Raw genomic sequence first — 13,289 nt, forward strand, 5'->3', positions numbered from 1 at the left:
TTCACTAATGAGCTCACTGCTGTGCATTGAGCATCCAGCAGGTGGCCGGTCCGCTGGTAGCTCTTGGAATCGCTTCAAACCGCCAACTTCGTAAGACCATAAAGACCATTACAACGGAGTGCATGCACCTTTCCGTCGTCTCCTGTTGAGCTGCGCGCCCAAGAGCACCCACACTCTGCTTTGGGACGGTTCTTGCACTCCTGTTACTGTAGAGGAAACAAATATCTTTGGGAGCGGCGATAGGTGCACTCCCCCCTATCGTCCTGGACAATAAACCTCAAATGTCAACATCAGGGGGCCACATATGGTCCCTGCACTGGGCTGCCGACGCCTTGCACAGAATTGTGTCGAGGTCACTGACATATGATTCATGGGACTCAACATCATTATATGGCCATAATTGTGACCACCCTAAACTGTTCTCTTGGATTCTTGCGGCGTACCCGAGGAGAGCATGCCAAGGGATAGATTGGTAGTTTGCAGCTCCTGTATCTACCGAGATTCAGCCCACGTCACAGTTCGTGTCAAATATAGTTTAAACCTCCTAGTAATTATTACTAAGCTGCATACTCACAGAGTTAACCCCAAATCTGTACTTTCTGCTGTTCCGTGTTTCGCCTCAATCGCTGCACCGAAAGTTGCCCGCGGTCCATGGCGTTTTTTGGTCTCTGTGTTTGTTCCCGTGGAAGCTACACTCTAAGCGTTGTTGTTCCTGTTCCTTAGTTCTTTTCCTTTATGTTGATCCATCTGCGGGACGACTGTTCACTATCGACAGGTAATCCAAGCGTCTGACTTTACTCACCTTTGCCATAGCATGTTCTCATGCCGACGTGGGAATAAATTCACATCCTAGCGGGAGTCGGAGAGCCTCCATAGTCCTTGTATATTCCGGAAAGTTAATAGCTGCTATTAGAAATTGCCGCCATTGCCATATCCACCCTCCAATACGAACTGCCGCTCTTTAACCACATTTTGGACGAGGAAGTTAAACCCCAGAGACGCAAGCAGCTCCGCCCCTGCCCCCGTATTGGGGTACTTATCCGTGGACCGTTGGCACTGGCGACGGAATTCTCCGTGAATTGGTTTTGCTGTAGAACCTTTTCCGTTCGATGATACACAGATCCTGCCACTGTTTAAAGTTGACGTAGGTATCAGCCGTTGGTCATTTCTTCACTCCACGGCAGATCCGGATCATTCCAGATCCCTTGAAAGGAGAAATGGTCGTGCTCTAACAACGATTTTGGTACTGCATCACAAAACCTTTTTCTTAATGGCCTCTTCGGTAGTGATCATTGCTATGCATCAGGCCGTTCCGAAGTGTTGGCTGCATTTGTTGCCCGCGAGGAGGAAGATGAACCATGCGTTTCCACCAAGTGTGACGAGGTTTCTAACTCTCATCCCGGAACCATCGCGAGCCGCAGTAGAGTCCAGATAAGAGTTATCAAAACGCAACTGGCCTCTTCTCCAGTCCGCAGGTATCCGGGGCGCTGTTCCCCAAGAGCGTGGGGCTGGGTAAGAGAAGCTGTCGTGATCTCAGTTACAATTAGTGTCGTAGTACATGCAGCCGAGCACAACCCGGGCCCATCTTGTTGCATGCAGATACACTGCATAAAATTTTTCAACACTTAGTAGGTCTTGACAGGCAGTCTAAGCGCAATTAGAAGTACGTGCACAAACTGTGATTTCTCCGGCGGAACACCGAAAGACGCCTAGATTATGAAGTGTACAAGTAACAGGAACTACATATGATACAGTATAATAATTAGAGTTCAAGCGTTTCCATGGCTGTAAGGAAAAGTGTAGTCCTCAACTGGGACGCCGCGCTTCCCCCGAGGTGGCGTCTTTTCCCAAAACCCGTCCGCGGGTCCGCTGCCAGCCTGCGTCCTGTTGAGATGCCCTCAAGGCTTTCACATTGGTCTCTCGACTAGCTTTGGTATCGCCTCAATATGGGAAATTATGGGGTGTTAAGTGTAGCCACAATACTCCTTATGAGTTGTGGGAGTTAAACTTGGTGCAGTTGCCTGCACAGGATCCTGCGGCACTACAGCCTGTCGCTCGCGAAAAAGAGTGTGGCACACCGACGTCAACTGTCTTAGCCCTGGGCTTGCTTAATTATTTATCATATTCTCTTACTTCCGGATAGACATTCAAAGAAGGATAAGGGTGGAATAATACCTGTTCCGCTGGCAGCTGTGCCGCTGGCTCAGCGCGTCTTTTGACCGCAAGGGAACATGGCTGTGCACACCGCTGAGGGATGGGCGCGACTGGAATGTACCGGATTGAAAAAGCAAACATATATCATTTATATCCCATTTTTATAATTTTGTTCCTCTGGCAGGATTCCTTCAAAATCGCCTGTAGGGTCACTTCCCGCAAGCCCCACAGGGACCCAGCTGGCTTCTTCCAGCCCAACTGGGTAACACAATGGAAAAGCCAACTGGAAAACCACAGTTTTCTCCTTTGAACTTTGGCTCTGTAGGTTTTAAGGAGGGAGTAACGGTGTCGCTGGCTTTTGCCTTGTCCTCACCTGGCAGCCTTCCTGAGCACAGGAGAGAAAGGCTGTCCGAGCTGCTTTAGGTTGGGGGAAAAAACCTAGGAAGCTATTATTCATGTACCAAAAAAGCTGTTGCATTTACACCTGCCAGGCAGAAGCTATGCTCTGTGTATGCTCACGGGACGATCACCCAGAGATGCTCACTCTCTAATGCCGCAATCTGCATTTTTTCCGTGCAAACACAATGGAGGCGAGAGAAAGCGAGGAAGCAAATGATAGCGCTAATCATGAACTAGGCTCTGAAGGGTCTGGGCAAAATTCCGCCGGAGTAGGAGCCAAGCCACCTGGGACGACCATCACCGATCTGGGTAAGAGGCGAAGTTTACTCAACGAAAGGGATTGACTTCGGCAGACTAGGTGTAGATATTCCATCACCGGAAAGCATCCCAGCCTATGCATTTAGGTAGTAGAATCGGATGCAGTGAGACGCATGTGTGACCGCGCAACAAAACTTGTAGGGACGGTGATAGGCGTTGCGACAGGAAAGACACTATACTGTGATGAAAAAAAAACTGATTAGATGAAGTTTTTAGTATGTTTTGGGGGATGCAGAACAAGCGAAACTAGCTGCGAAAACGAGCAGCGGATCTGTAGAGCGGCACAGGGAAAGTGGGCAAGGCAGTGTTTCCGAAGACCCCACCAAGCATTCCGTTAGTAGTCAACAAGTGAATGGGCAAGAACGAAGTGTAGCTGCAGTAGGCACAACAGATCCACATAAGGAGATGCTGAACAACACCACACAACGGTTAGACGCACAGGCAGCAATTGACTCAGTGGAGACCGCAGAGAAACACACAGTGGAGGCTGAAGTTCTAGCGAAGCGAACACAGACTATCAGTAATGAATTTTCATCGACTCCCACTTTAGAACCTACCTGGAAGAGAATGCCCGACTGCGAGGAAACAGCCGTTGGCCCAATTAGTTCAGCAACAGGTACAATGGCGACAAATGGAGGTTCTACCCCTGTAGCGTTGCCATCAGGAAGGGCAGCAACACTTCTCTCAACAGCAGTGGAAACCGAAGCACCAGCCATGGAAACACGAAAATCCTTGCCTGAAAAGGACTTCAACGGTGGCAGTCGCCACTCTGACCCTTCATCGAAAACGAGCCCAACTGCGGAACAGCGAAACCCGCCAACTGTAAAATCAAAAGGTGTGCATACACCCAACGATGTCCTGAATGCCTCACCACCATATGAGGAGGAAGAAGATGATTTGCCCACTTTTGCTGACGAAGAAAGCATCGCTTTATATGGCGAGATACGCGATAAGCAAAGGCTACTGTCCAGACAAGGGACAGAGCTAGGACAGAAGGCTGAGCGAGTAGTGCTCATGCGGCAGCATCTGCAGCAACTGAAAGCCGAGGCCGACCATTTAGAAAACCTCGTAGCTGCAAAGGAGGCTCACATAAAGAGTGATAAGCATATGGAGGAGGTGGCAGTTCGCCAATCCAGCAAGCTCAAAACCGAGGTGCAGCAGCAACAGCAACAGCAACACCACCTCCAATCTAGACTAACGGCACTGCAAGTGGGCGTTGCTAAGGGGCAGGAACAGATGGATTGCTTCAAACTACGGATGAAGTGGAATGAGGAGGAACTGTCCCAATGGCGTTCAGCTGCCCACCAAAAAGAAGTGAGGCGCATGCGCCCCCACCCACAATTTGCGGGAGTATTCCCGAGACAAAGTGAAACACTAGTGCATTCCCCAGTGCGACGTACCACATATCCCACTGATCCCAAATAAGTGGGGTTCTATGTATGGCTAGAAGCTTTTCGCACTGCCTCTTACATGACGCGTGTACCACTACAGTTTGCATGCCTATGGGTGCTCGTTTAATGCCGTTCCTCATGCTACTGATCTACAAAAGTTCATGTTTTATTTTTGCTGCATCCTGTGTCCGGTGCCTTAATCTGTGAGGACGAGAAGTGGGAGGCACGGTGACTCATTTTGCTCTGTCCCGGACCTTTAGGAGGACTTAGCATGCCTCGCCGAGTTCAAGAAAAAAGATGACGCGCGAGCTGCAGGGCTAATGGCGCAAGCACAGCGGGCCTCTACCGAAGTGAATGAGGCAAAGAAGCGCCTACAAGAGGAGCAAACGGCAGCGCGTGCCGCAAGGGCAGAGCTCCAGCGGTCTCTAGAGTATTTTGCCGAGCAACAGAAGGACAGAGCACTTCTAATCGCGCAGGGGTGAGGCCACAGAACCTGCGTGCGGGAGTCGGAATGTGCTGCTGCACTTTATAAATCTCCCCTCCATTTTAGATGATGACACATCCCGAACCTCAATTTAAAGCTTCTGTGGGCAGCGAAACGACTCTAGAGGAGATGTGGAGGAGCGATTCTCGCATTGCACGCTCAACGAATGCATTTGAAAGCGCTCAACAAAGACTGAAGCAACAGTTGGAGAAGCTAGGTAGCACCAAGCTTTACGACTGAATTGAATTCAACTTGCTCGCCCGCAGAGCTGTAGAGATCGCCTCTGACGCTTTCGCTGTGGACGCATTTGTTCTCCTGCCACTGACATTGGTGGCGAGGTGCTCTTCGTTATGTAACATTCAGTTTCAACTACGCGCGTGTGTGAGCAGCGGCTGCCAAGGGGTTTGCCCTCAGACAGCAAGTTCAAAACAAGGAACTTCAGGCTTTAATAGCCAGCTTAGAGCAACAGTTAAGCCTCTGCAGGTCGAGCTACTCCAATGCAACGATGGCCGTTAGCCAATTGACAGAAGAGGTTAGCAACAATGCAGTAGGGCCACTGAGGAGGTGTATACAGCACAACGTGTGTTGATGAATCTGACAACTCGTTAAGGGTGACATGCCATTTCTTATCAAAACAGCATTCACATAGGCAGCATAGAACGATTCTGGAATGCACTGGAGATTAAGGGCAAGACACTGCTGCAATTGGCTCCGCCCTGTTGTGGACGGGCATTATGACAGATTAGGCAATCATTCGAGTTCAGCCAACAAGGGGAGAGCTTAAGTCCCTGTCTCTAAGAAGGATGCAGCGCATTATGCTGCCCTGGCCTTAAAAGTGTGTCTTTTCAGGTGGCCAGTCTGAGAGGGCAGCTCTCCGCTACAGCTACTAGAGGAAAAACAGCAAAAGGGCAGCTAGTGGAGCTCCACGAGAGCCTCGCCATTCAAAAGCAGCGTCTAGAGTCCATGAATAAGAAAAAAGAGGCAGCGCAGAGAAAGCTAGCGAAGGAACAGGAAAACGTTCGATCGGCTGGGGAGGCGGGAGATGCGAGAGAAGCGTTTCACGCTCAGGTAGCTGCCCGGCTGCAGCAGCTGCAGCAGAAGGTCAAGTCAAGCAGAGACAGTCTATTTGGAGTAGCGCAAAGGCTTGCAGAGGAAAAGACAACACTGAAGATGAAACGGGGAGGTTTAAGTAGCTCAAAAAATGCCTTGAGGAGTCTTCATGTAAGACACTACCAAAGTGTGACGGTTCACACCGCGGCAAACTTTAACTCAGGTCCTTGGGGAGTAATAGTGAACAGAAGAAAAGCACTAACTGCGAGCTGTTGCATGCTCGAAAATATTAGTTGCAATGTACTTCTGACTTCCAGATGCCCTGCTGCATACTTGGCCAAAATTTCTAAGAGTGGTGGCTTTGTCGGCCAACATATTGTTTCCTGCAGCATCTAGGAAGATGTTATTTGGCCAATCTGCTACTGATCGTGTAGATGCATGCCTGTTCGTACTGCCTGAACTTTTCAACTCCCAAACAAATATGTGAATATATGTAAAAGGATCGTTCCGTGTAAGATGCCAGCGCCAACTAGCCATGCTCTCATTACTTCAGGCCCAGCTGCAACAGCAGGAGGCAGAGAAAAGCAGACAACAGGAACTGCTGTATTCTATTGACTTCCAGTGCCAAGCAATGCAACGGAGAGTCTCTCGCATCTCGGGTTATAAGACTGCAGCAGAGACAAAAGCCCTTCAGAAACAGATGAAGGAACTACAAGCTGTGGGCATCAGTCTCCTTCGCTTCCACCCCGCTAGGCAAAATGTAGCTCAAATAAATGCACCGTATTTGATCCATATGTGCGTAAGGGAGTTGGCGTATGCGTTCTCGATAATTAGGAATCGCAACTGCAACAAGAGGAACATTCAATGCTCTCCTCTCAAGTCAAGCACCTTGATGGTGAATTAAGGTAAAAGTGTCGAGTATCATTTTAGGCATCCCTGGACTCACCAAACACAAATGATCACATGGAATGTGCAGCACCCTAAAGGAAAAGTTCACTGAGAAATTGTGTATGCTATCCCTACTGGGCAGGAAGGCTCAACGAACACTTGCGAGGATTGATGAAGAGGACAGTCGGTGTGCTAACAACGTGGGAGACCTTCGTCTGGCTTGCGCCTCTCTTGACCGAGAACTACAAACGACTGTCAAGCAGAAGGAGAACCTGGTTCTTGCCGAATCTCTCAGAAAGCTCGAGGTCATCATAGACCGTTGATATTACTCCTTAAAAGCTTTAACTGTGGACGCCGCTGGAAGCAACAAAAGATTCAGAGTATCATCCAGTCAGTCCCTGCGCTGTTTGAGAACATTACTACTTTCCAGAGCTGCCAAGTGCTTGGTTCCGCTGTCATCATCAGGTCACACGGCTTCATGAGGAATTGGAGGCTTGCGCCGATGCCTCTCTCGAAGCAGAGAACAGGAAGGTGCAGCATCAGCTACAGGTGCAAGAAGCCATCGCTGCCATGGACGTTGAGCTGGATGGCGCTAGAGGACAACTGGTGAGCCACCACGTGAAAACAACATTACTGCCTGAGTTTGCGGGTTGGAAAATCTGTTCTCTGGTTATCCGAGGAGTTGAAACGCCTAGCAACGCCTTCACTTGTCGATTGAGTGCTTGTGCGTCTATTTTCCGGCTCAGCGAGCGGTGGAGGAAGAGAGGCGCAAGCTAATCAAGGAGGCAGCAGAGAGGAAGTCCAAAATATCAGCGCTGGAGGCGAGATACGAAAATGTTGTGCAGGTGAATCTGCGAATGCAGCTTTTGCTGCTGCTTATGCGCGTTGTTCCGATCTAACGACATCAGGCACACGTCTATCATTTGCACATGCTGGACTCCGCTAATGCAGATGTTAGTAGTCGTCGCTGCTGCCTGCAGGTCTCGACGAACCACATAGAGGAAGTATGTAAAGTGTTTTGTTTGGGCGTACGCTCAGAGCAGCCAGACGGCCGATGGCGCAGGACGTTCCCAGGCCTACTACGTCATTCGTGTTGGGCAGGTATCTTTAGCATATTGCACGGCTGCTCAGGCCGCAGAGGCCTATATGCTGATTTTACACCTCTTTAGTAAAGGCTGGAGTCGTTATAACTGGCTCTCAAAAAAACCGACAAATGTTAAACCTACTGGTTAGAAACGTGAATTATACTAACCTGTTGCAGGAGCGCGAGGAGCTTCAGCGGAAGGGAGCTGAGATGCAACGCAGGCTGCAGAACGCTAGTGTCGAGGTACAGGGCCTTCAAGCTTCTCTAAAAGATGTATCTCTCTCCAACAGCCGCCTGCGTTCCAGGCTTCAACAAGAAACCGGAGCCCTTGGTTCCCTACGTGAGCAAAGAGCAGAGAAGGAGGGGGCCCTCTTCCTACGAAATCATATGGTTTTCACACAGCAACAGCAAATCTGCGTACTAAAAGAAGCTATCGAGAAAGAAGAGCGCTGCCTCGAACAAACGAGGCAGAAACACCAGTGTATTCTGGACAGACTGAAGGTGAGTCAAAAACTCCCATCGTCAAGAAGGCGTTTGCCCCCTGTAGAGGTACAGAAGGCGCCTGGAGGTTGTTTTGAGGAAGCAGTTGGTACCATCAACTTTAGGAGGGGAAGTCCAGTCCGTCGTGGACGTGTGCTGAAGCTGTCGCACCGGCGTTGTAATTACATTACTCACTGCCAACTATTGCTGCAGGACATTGACGAAAAGAGAAGAAATGTAGAGAAAGAGAGCGACTACATCGATGAAAAACTGCAGCGTTCGATGAAGCAGAGGCTTAAGCTGCAAACGAGCATACAAAAACGCCGTCGGGTTGCTGCACCCTCAAGTCAGCCGGTAGAGGTGAACGACGAGTGCCAATTCTGCAATGCCGAGATACAGTGTCACGCGGAGTGCCTCAAAGGCATGTTGCAGAGTCTTTATCGCTCCATGGGGTAAGAAAGGCGAAAAATGATTGTGGCGGCGAGCTATAGTGCTCCATAGGATACGCTGATCATGGCTACTGCCTAACATTATAAAACCGCTTGCGGCTTGCAGCAGAATAGCTACGCGTTTCCATAGCATCTTTGGCTGACAAGGTTTCTTGATTGAGAGGTGCAAAACTTCCTCAGGCCAACTATGGCTTCCCAGCCGCGTGCATTTGAGTCTCTTCAACGAGCACTAGGGGAGGGTAAGGATAAGGGAAACTGCGTTGACACATTAAGGGAGGCCTTATTCCCTTCGCGCGTGCCACAATTAGTGGACATTCAGTGTCAATTTTCACTACTTGTCAGCTTAACTGAGTATCGAGATGAACGCTTCGCTTCTGGTTTTACCTGACTTGACCCTGTTGATTCACAGTTAAATAGTAAAGCTAACGGAGGGTTTCGGGGCTAGAGAAGGTGATGACGGATGCGTGCCTCGAACTACAATGCAGGACTAGCTACTTCTTCTTTCGATCTTTCCCTCTTCGACAGAGCGTCATCCCTCAGATGATACACGAGGACAGCGCTGCAACCGTAAGTGCGTGTGTTAACTGTCAGTATGATCTCCTTAAAGGGGGTTCAAAACGTCACCAACTTTGCTCAGACGTCAGAAGCGCATACTGGCGAACACCTTTCAAATAGCGTTGTGTGCCATCTGGATGCACAACTGCTCATACAATGGGTATTCAGGTACTGCTGAATATGTAACAAATGCAGGCGTTGCACTACAAGTGCCACTCTTCAAGCACAATGCTGTATGATACACTGCCATCTACCTTCTGAGTCTGCCGTTTCTTTTATCGGCGTTATTGGCGACTAGGCGGACGACCCCGGGGAAGATGAAGACTAAAATTCTATTTGATATGCTAGTTTTGCCGCTTCTTTGCGTTTTTGCCGCAAGCCCTTCCCCGACGTCGTATGGTGCGAGCAATATTTTAAAGAAAAAACTGCCCTTGGACGTAGGCGGTGGTGAGCAGAGCATGTTGTAAGCTGCAAATTTGCCCGCTTCACAATGGAGACAGACAAAGAAGCAAATCCACTTGGAATCCCTCGAACTCTCGTAAGGACCCTTGGTTTTCTAGAATACGTGAACACTGCGTTTTCTATGTCCTATTATTTACATTTGCCGTTAGAACGGTTACTGTGGCTAGTCATCTCGGTCACACAGGCATTCAGCATAGAGACAGCCCTTTCAAGAGGCGTAGCTCCTCTAACCACATGCCGCCAAAACAATCAGGACTTTAGAAAACCCACCCACGACATGCTCAGATTCAAGCGATATCTTTGGAAACCAAAGTCCTGTTTCCACAGATTTCGCTTGAATTTGGGCATCTGTGGAGGGTGGCTCTTTCAAGGATGGACAATAGCTGAAAGTTGTAGCAACAGGAAGCCGTGAATACAGGCAGCGCGTAGAGAACGATAGTAGGTTTTTGCGTCTATTCTGTCCTTGTATACTCACTGTTCAAGTTCAACGGTGCACACTTTATGCCAGGCAAGCAGTGGAAGGTTGATTCAAGCGATCAAATGCATTGAGAGTGTTAACGCTTTGAATCCATGGGTGAGGTGACAACGGCACATGCGGAGTTTGCAACCAGAAGGCGTTCAACTTGAGAATTTCCGGATATTTAGTACGCATACAAACTGGGTGCTTTTCTTGCCACGCCTTGGGATGTAATGTAGTTCACTCTTCTGGAGCACTGATGCTGTTATCAAGAGCTTGGCAGCTGCACTGCGGAGGGTTTAGGTCCTGTTATTTTGTAGTAGCGGGTTCAAAACATACTGTGGGGACATGAAGTACCTGTCACCTGTGACGCGCCTCACCAATGCGCAGTGGACGAGATGTTTTTATACTAGTACCAATGTTACCAACAGCCTTTTCGCCTTACGTATTTTTGTTGCGAAACGTCCTCCATGCTGATATTGGCCTAATTGGGTGTATCGATCCATCGGTGAGGAGGACAGCTAACGTACCAGCATTCTATGCAACGGCGACATTCCAAAGCCATCCCGGAGAATCAGCCTACGGCAGCTTCTGAACCGTCATCCAAAATAGTACATTACCTAGAAATGGAGCCGGTGTTCCCATAATTCATCCATAAAAGATACCAGCCACATGCAGCAGAACTAGTTCAAAGCGTTTTTCTGGAACGGGTTACTCTGCCGACGGACGCACGAACAAGCGAGTACTGGTCAGTTAGGATTTCCCCCGTCTACCGAAACCATATAACTGCACGAAATACGTGTGTAGAAGGAGGTGTGAGCCCTACTTCAGTGGCGTGATGGCAGCAGAGGTAGGTGGCACATACCACCTGGTACTCCTCTGCCTGAACAACATCCAGTGAACAGTAGAATCTGTGAGGTAGACTTTGGATTCACGCTATTTTCCCCCCTCCTTCTGCATGAGGTTTAGCGTCAAACTATAACTATTGCTCTGGGAGTTTGGAGATATCTCGAGGTTTTGGAGGCCTCGAACAACATCGAGCGTTGAAGCCCGGCGGATACCACACTATCAGTCCCATCCACACCAGACATTCGTATCCCGTTTTGGCAAAACTTGCTTTGTATGGATGCCGTTAGACCCAATTAAAGCATTTGCTTCAAATAGGATATAATGAGATGAAAATGTTGCCACCACCTAGTGATCGAGGTCACCTTTTCGGTCTTCCCCACCATCACTGAAGTATCCTCTGGTTACTGAGCATTCCTGCGCATTCGCAACATTGAAAATATAGTTCGTTTGTAGGGACAGAACTAAGAACCTCTGAATACCTGCTCAAGCCGTACAAGAAGTACTTCGAGCGTTTCGTTGCTCGGTACCCGCGTCTAGTCGGTCGTAGATCCACTGGTAGTGTTTTCTATGACACTATAGCATATAGTGCCCAATCTAGCCTTGAACCATAAAAGCAGTAGTTTGGATTAGCATGAAAAGTTTTGAATGCCTCTCGTGAATCATTAGTAGACTACCGCTGGTGGGCAGATCCCGCCTCCGGAGTACGGACCAAGACAAATCCTCATGCCACATACTCACCGGTTTGCATTCATCCTTTTAACTAACAGGGATAGAGACACAATGAAATTGCAGGACTAAGAGAAGGAAAGGTGCTTGTACTCTCAACTGCAAGGCCGAATTTAGGCAGTCTCTTGGAGGACCTTGCTTCCCGGGGATCGCTGGAAGCTGTCCTCTCCCTGTGCATCTCAGCTTCCCTCTGTGGGGAACTATTTGGGACAAATATAATTCCTTCAAGGAGTCATTGCTTCCTCGGCGCCGGCGAACTGCAGCAATGAAGACTCCCTTACCCCGTCGAAAACCGTTGATGCTGCTATCGTGCGGCTCCAGACCCGAAGGGTTTTGTTCCTTTTCTGATGGTCGTATATGCGAACTCTCTGGAGGGTATCTTCGTGTCACTCATTTGGCTGGAGAAACCGAATATATTTCGTTAGATGATATTCCCGGAAAACCAGGGGAAAGCCAAGAAGAGACGAGCCAACCGCCGTACGTCTTCTGCGCAAGCCACGACACAAGAAGGCTATTGGCTCTCGGGGCAGCAGGCATCAAGGCAACGATTCAGGTTCTCCACCTCTCATGCATTCCTCCGAAGTGCGCATGGAGGCGCACACTCACCAATGCTAGTCCAGTGGAGATCATCTCTCTCGAGTTTTCACCATGCGGGCGCCGATTATTTTGCCTGTCGGTGGGGTTGCAAGAGGCCAAAAATCGGCATTCGCAATGCAGTCAAACCGTTTATCATGTTACAGTTCTGGACACGGCTGATGGGGAAGTTCATGCTTGTCATTTACTGCAGTGGGATGAATCCGCGTCCTGCCCCACCAGGCTACTTGCCGGAAACAACGATATATTTGCTGTCATATCAGATACTAACTTCATGCTCTTGCAGCTACTTCAGAGCAGTGAAGACAAAGTTATCACTTCCGGGCTACTGCTCCCAGTAGTTCCGGGCCTCTCCCTCAGCTGTGGGCGAGACGTAATAATTTCTGGGGCTTGCTGGGTAGATGCTACAGTGAACGGGACTCAGAATAGCAGCAACCACAGTTTTCTTTTCTTGGCACTGAGCAACAAAATGCTTCTTTCAGTCGGTGCAAGGTGCCTTGGGGCTGATGGGCTGTTCCTTGCTTGGGCCACTATCGCTGAAGAACCGTACATCTCTCTATCAGCGGAGAATGCGACAGGTGTCTTGTTCGGGTTAACAGAGTCCTCAACCCTCCATATTTACAAGCTTAATGAAGTGGTAGCTGGGAGAATCCTTCAGGACACGGAAGTAAGTGGGCTTCTTCCTCTAGAACGATACTACGCCTCCCCAGTAATCCGAACACCCGAGGCTGTATGCAATGAATCGTTCACCCTCATTCACACTAGTAGACACAAGGAAAACAGCTTGCGCAAGCATAAGGAGGATATGAGTTTTTTAGTGTTCCTGTGGGCACTGGCGCTATTCATGTGCACTGGTTCTTATTATTTGTGTGTTCTTCAACAATGCAGGGAAACCAAAAGAAAGAGCTGAAGGCTCATCTCACTCGGTTGCTTCAGGACCACCCGAAAA

General features: G+C 49.1%; 1 protein-coding gene across 1 annotated transcript; it reads left to right on the forward strand.

Annotated features, from left to right (window-relative positions):
- Positions 1–2,738: 2,738 nt before the first annotated feature.
- EMWEY_00000120 (hypothetical protein, conserved) lies at positions 2,739–8,704 on the forward strand (the record flags this gene model as incomplete). The annotated part of the gene is made up of 13 exons (XM_013477126.1): positions 2,739–2,862; positions 3,107–4,185; positions 4,523–4,740; positions 5,161–5,278; positions 5,596–5,967; positions 6,350–6,514; positions 6,631–6,701; positions 6,827–6,989; positions 7,150–7,290; positions 7,431–7,529; positions 7,723–7,785; positions 7,946–8,269; positions 8,462–8,704. 13 exons carry the CDS (start codon positions 2,739–2,741, stop codon positions 8,702–8,704), a joined length of 3,180 nt encoding a protein of 1,059 aa, XP_013332580.1.
- Between the last annotated feature and the right edge of the window lie 4,585 nt (positions 8,705–13,289).

The sequence above is a fragment of the Eimeria maxima genome, genomic scaffold, assembly GCF_000499605.1.
Source record: "Eimeria maxima Weybridge genomic scaffold, Emw_scaff1, whole genome shotgun sequence".
In the NCBI taxonomy this organism is placed as follows: Eukaryota; Apicomplexa; class Conoidasida; order Eucoccidiorida; family Eimeriidae; genus Eimeria; species Eimeria maxima.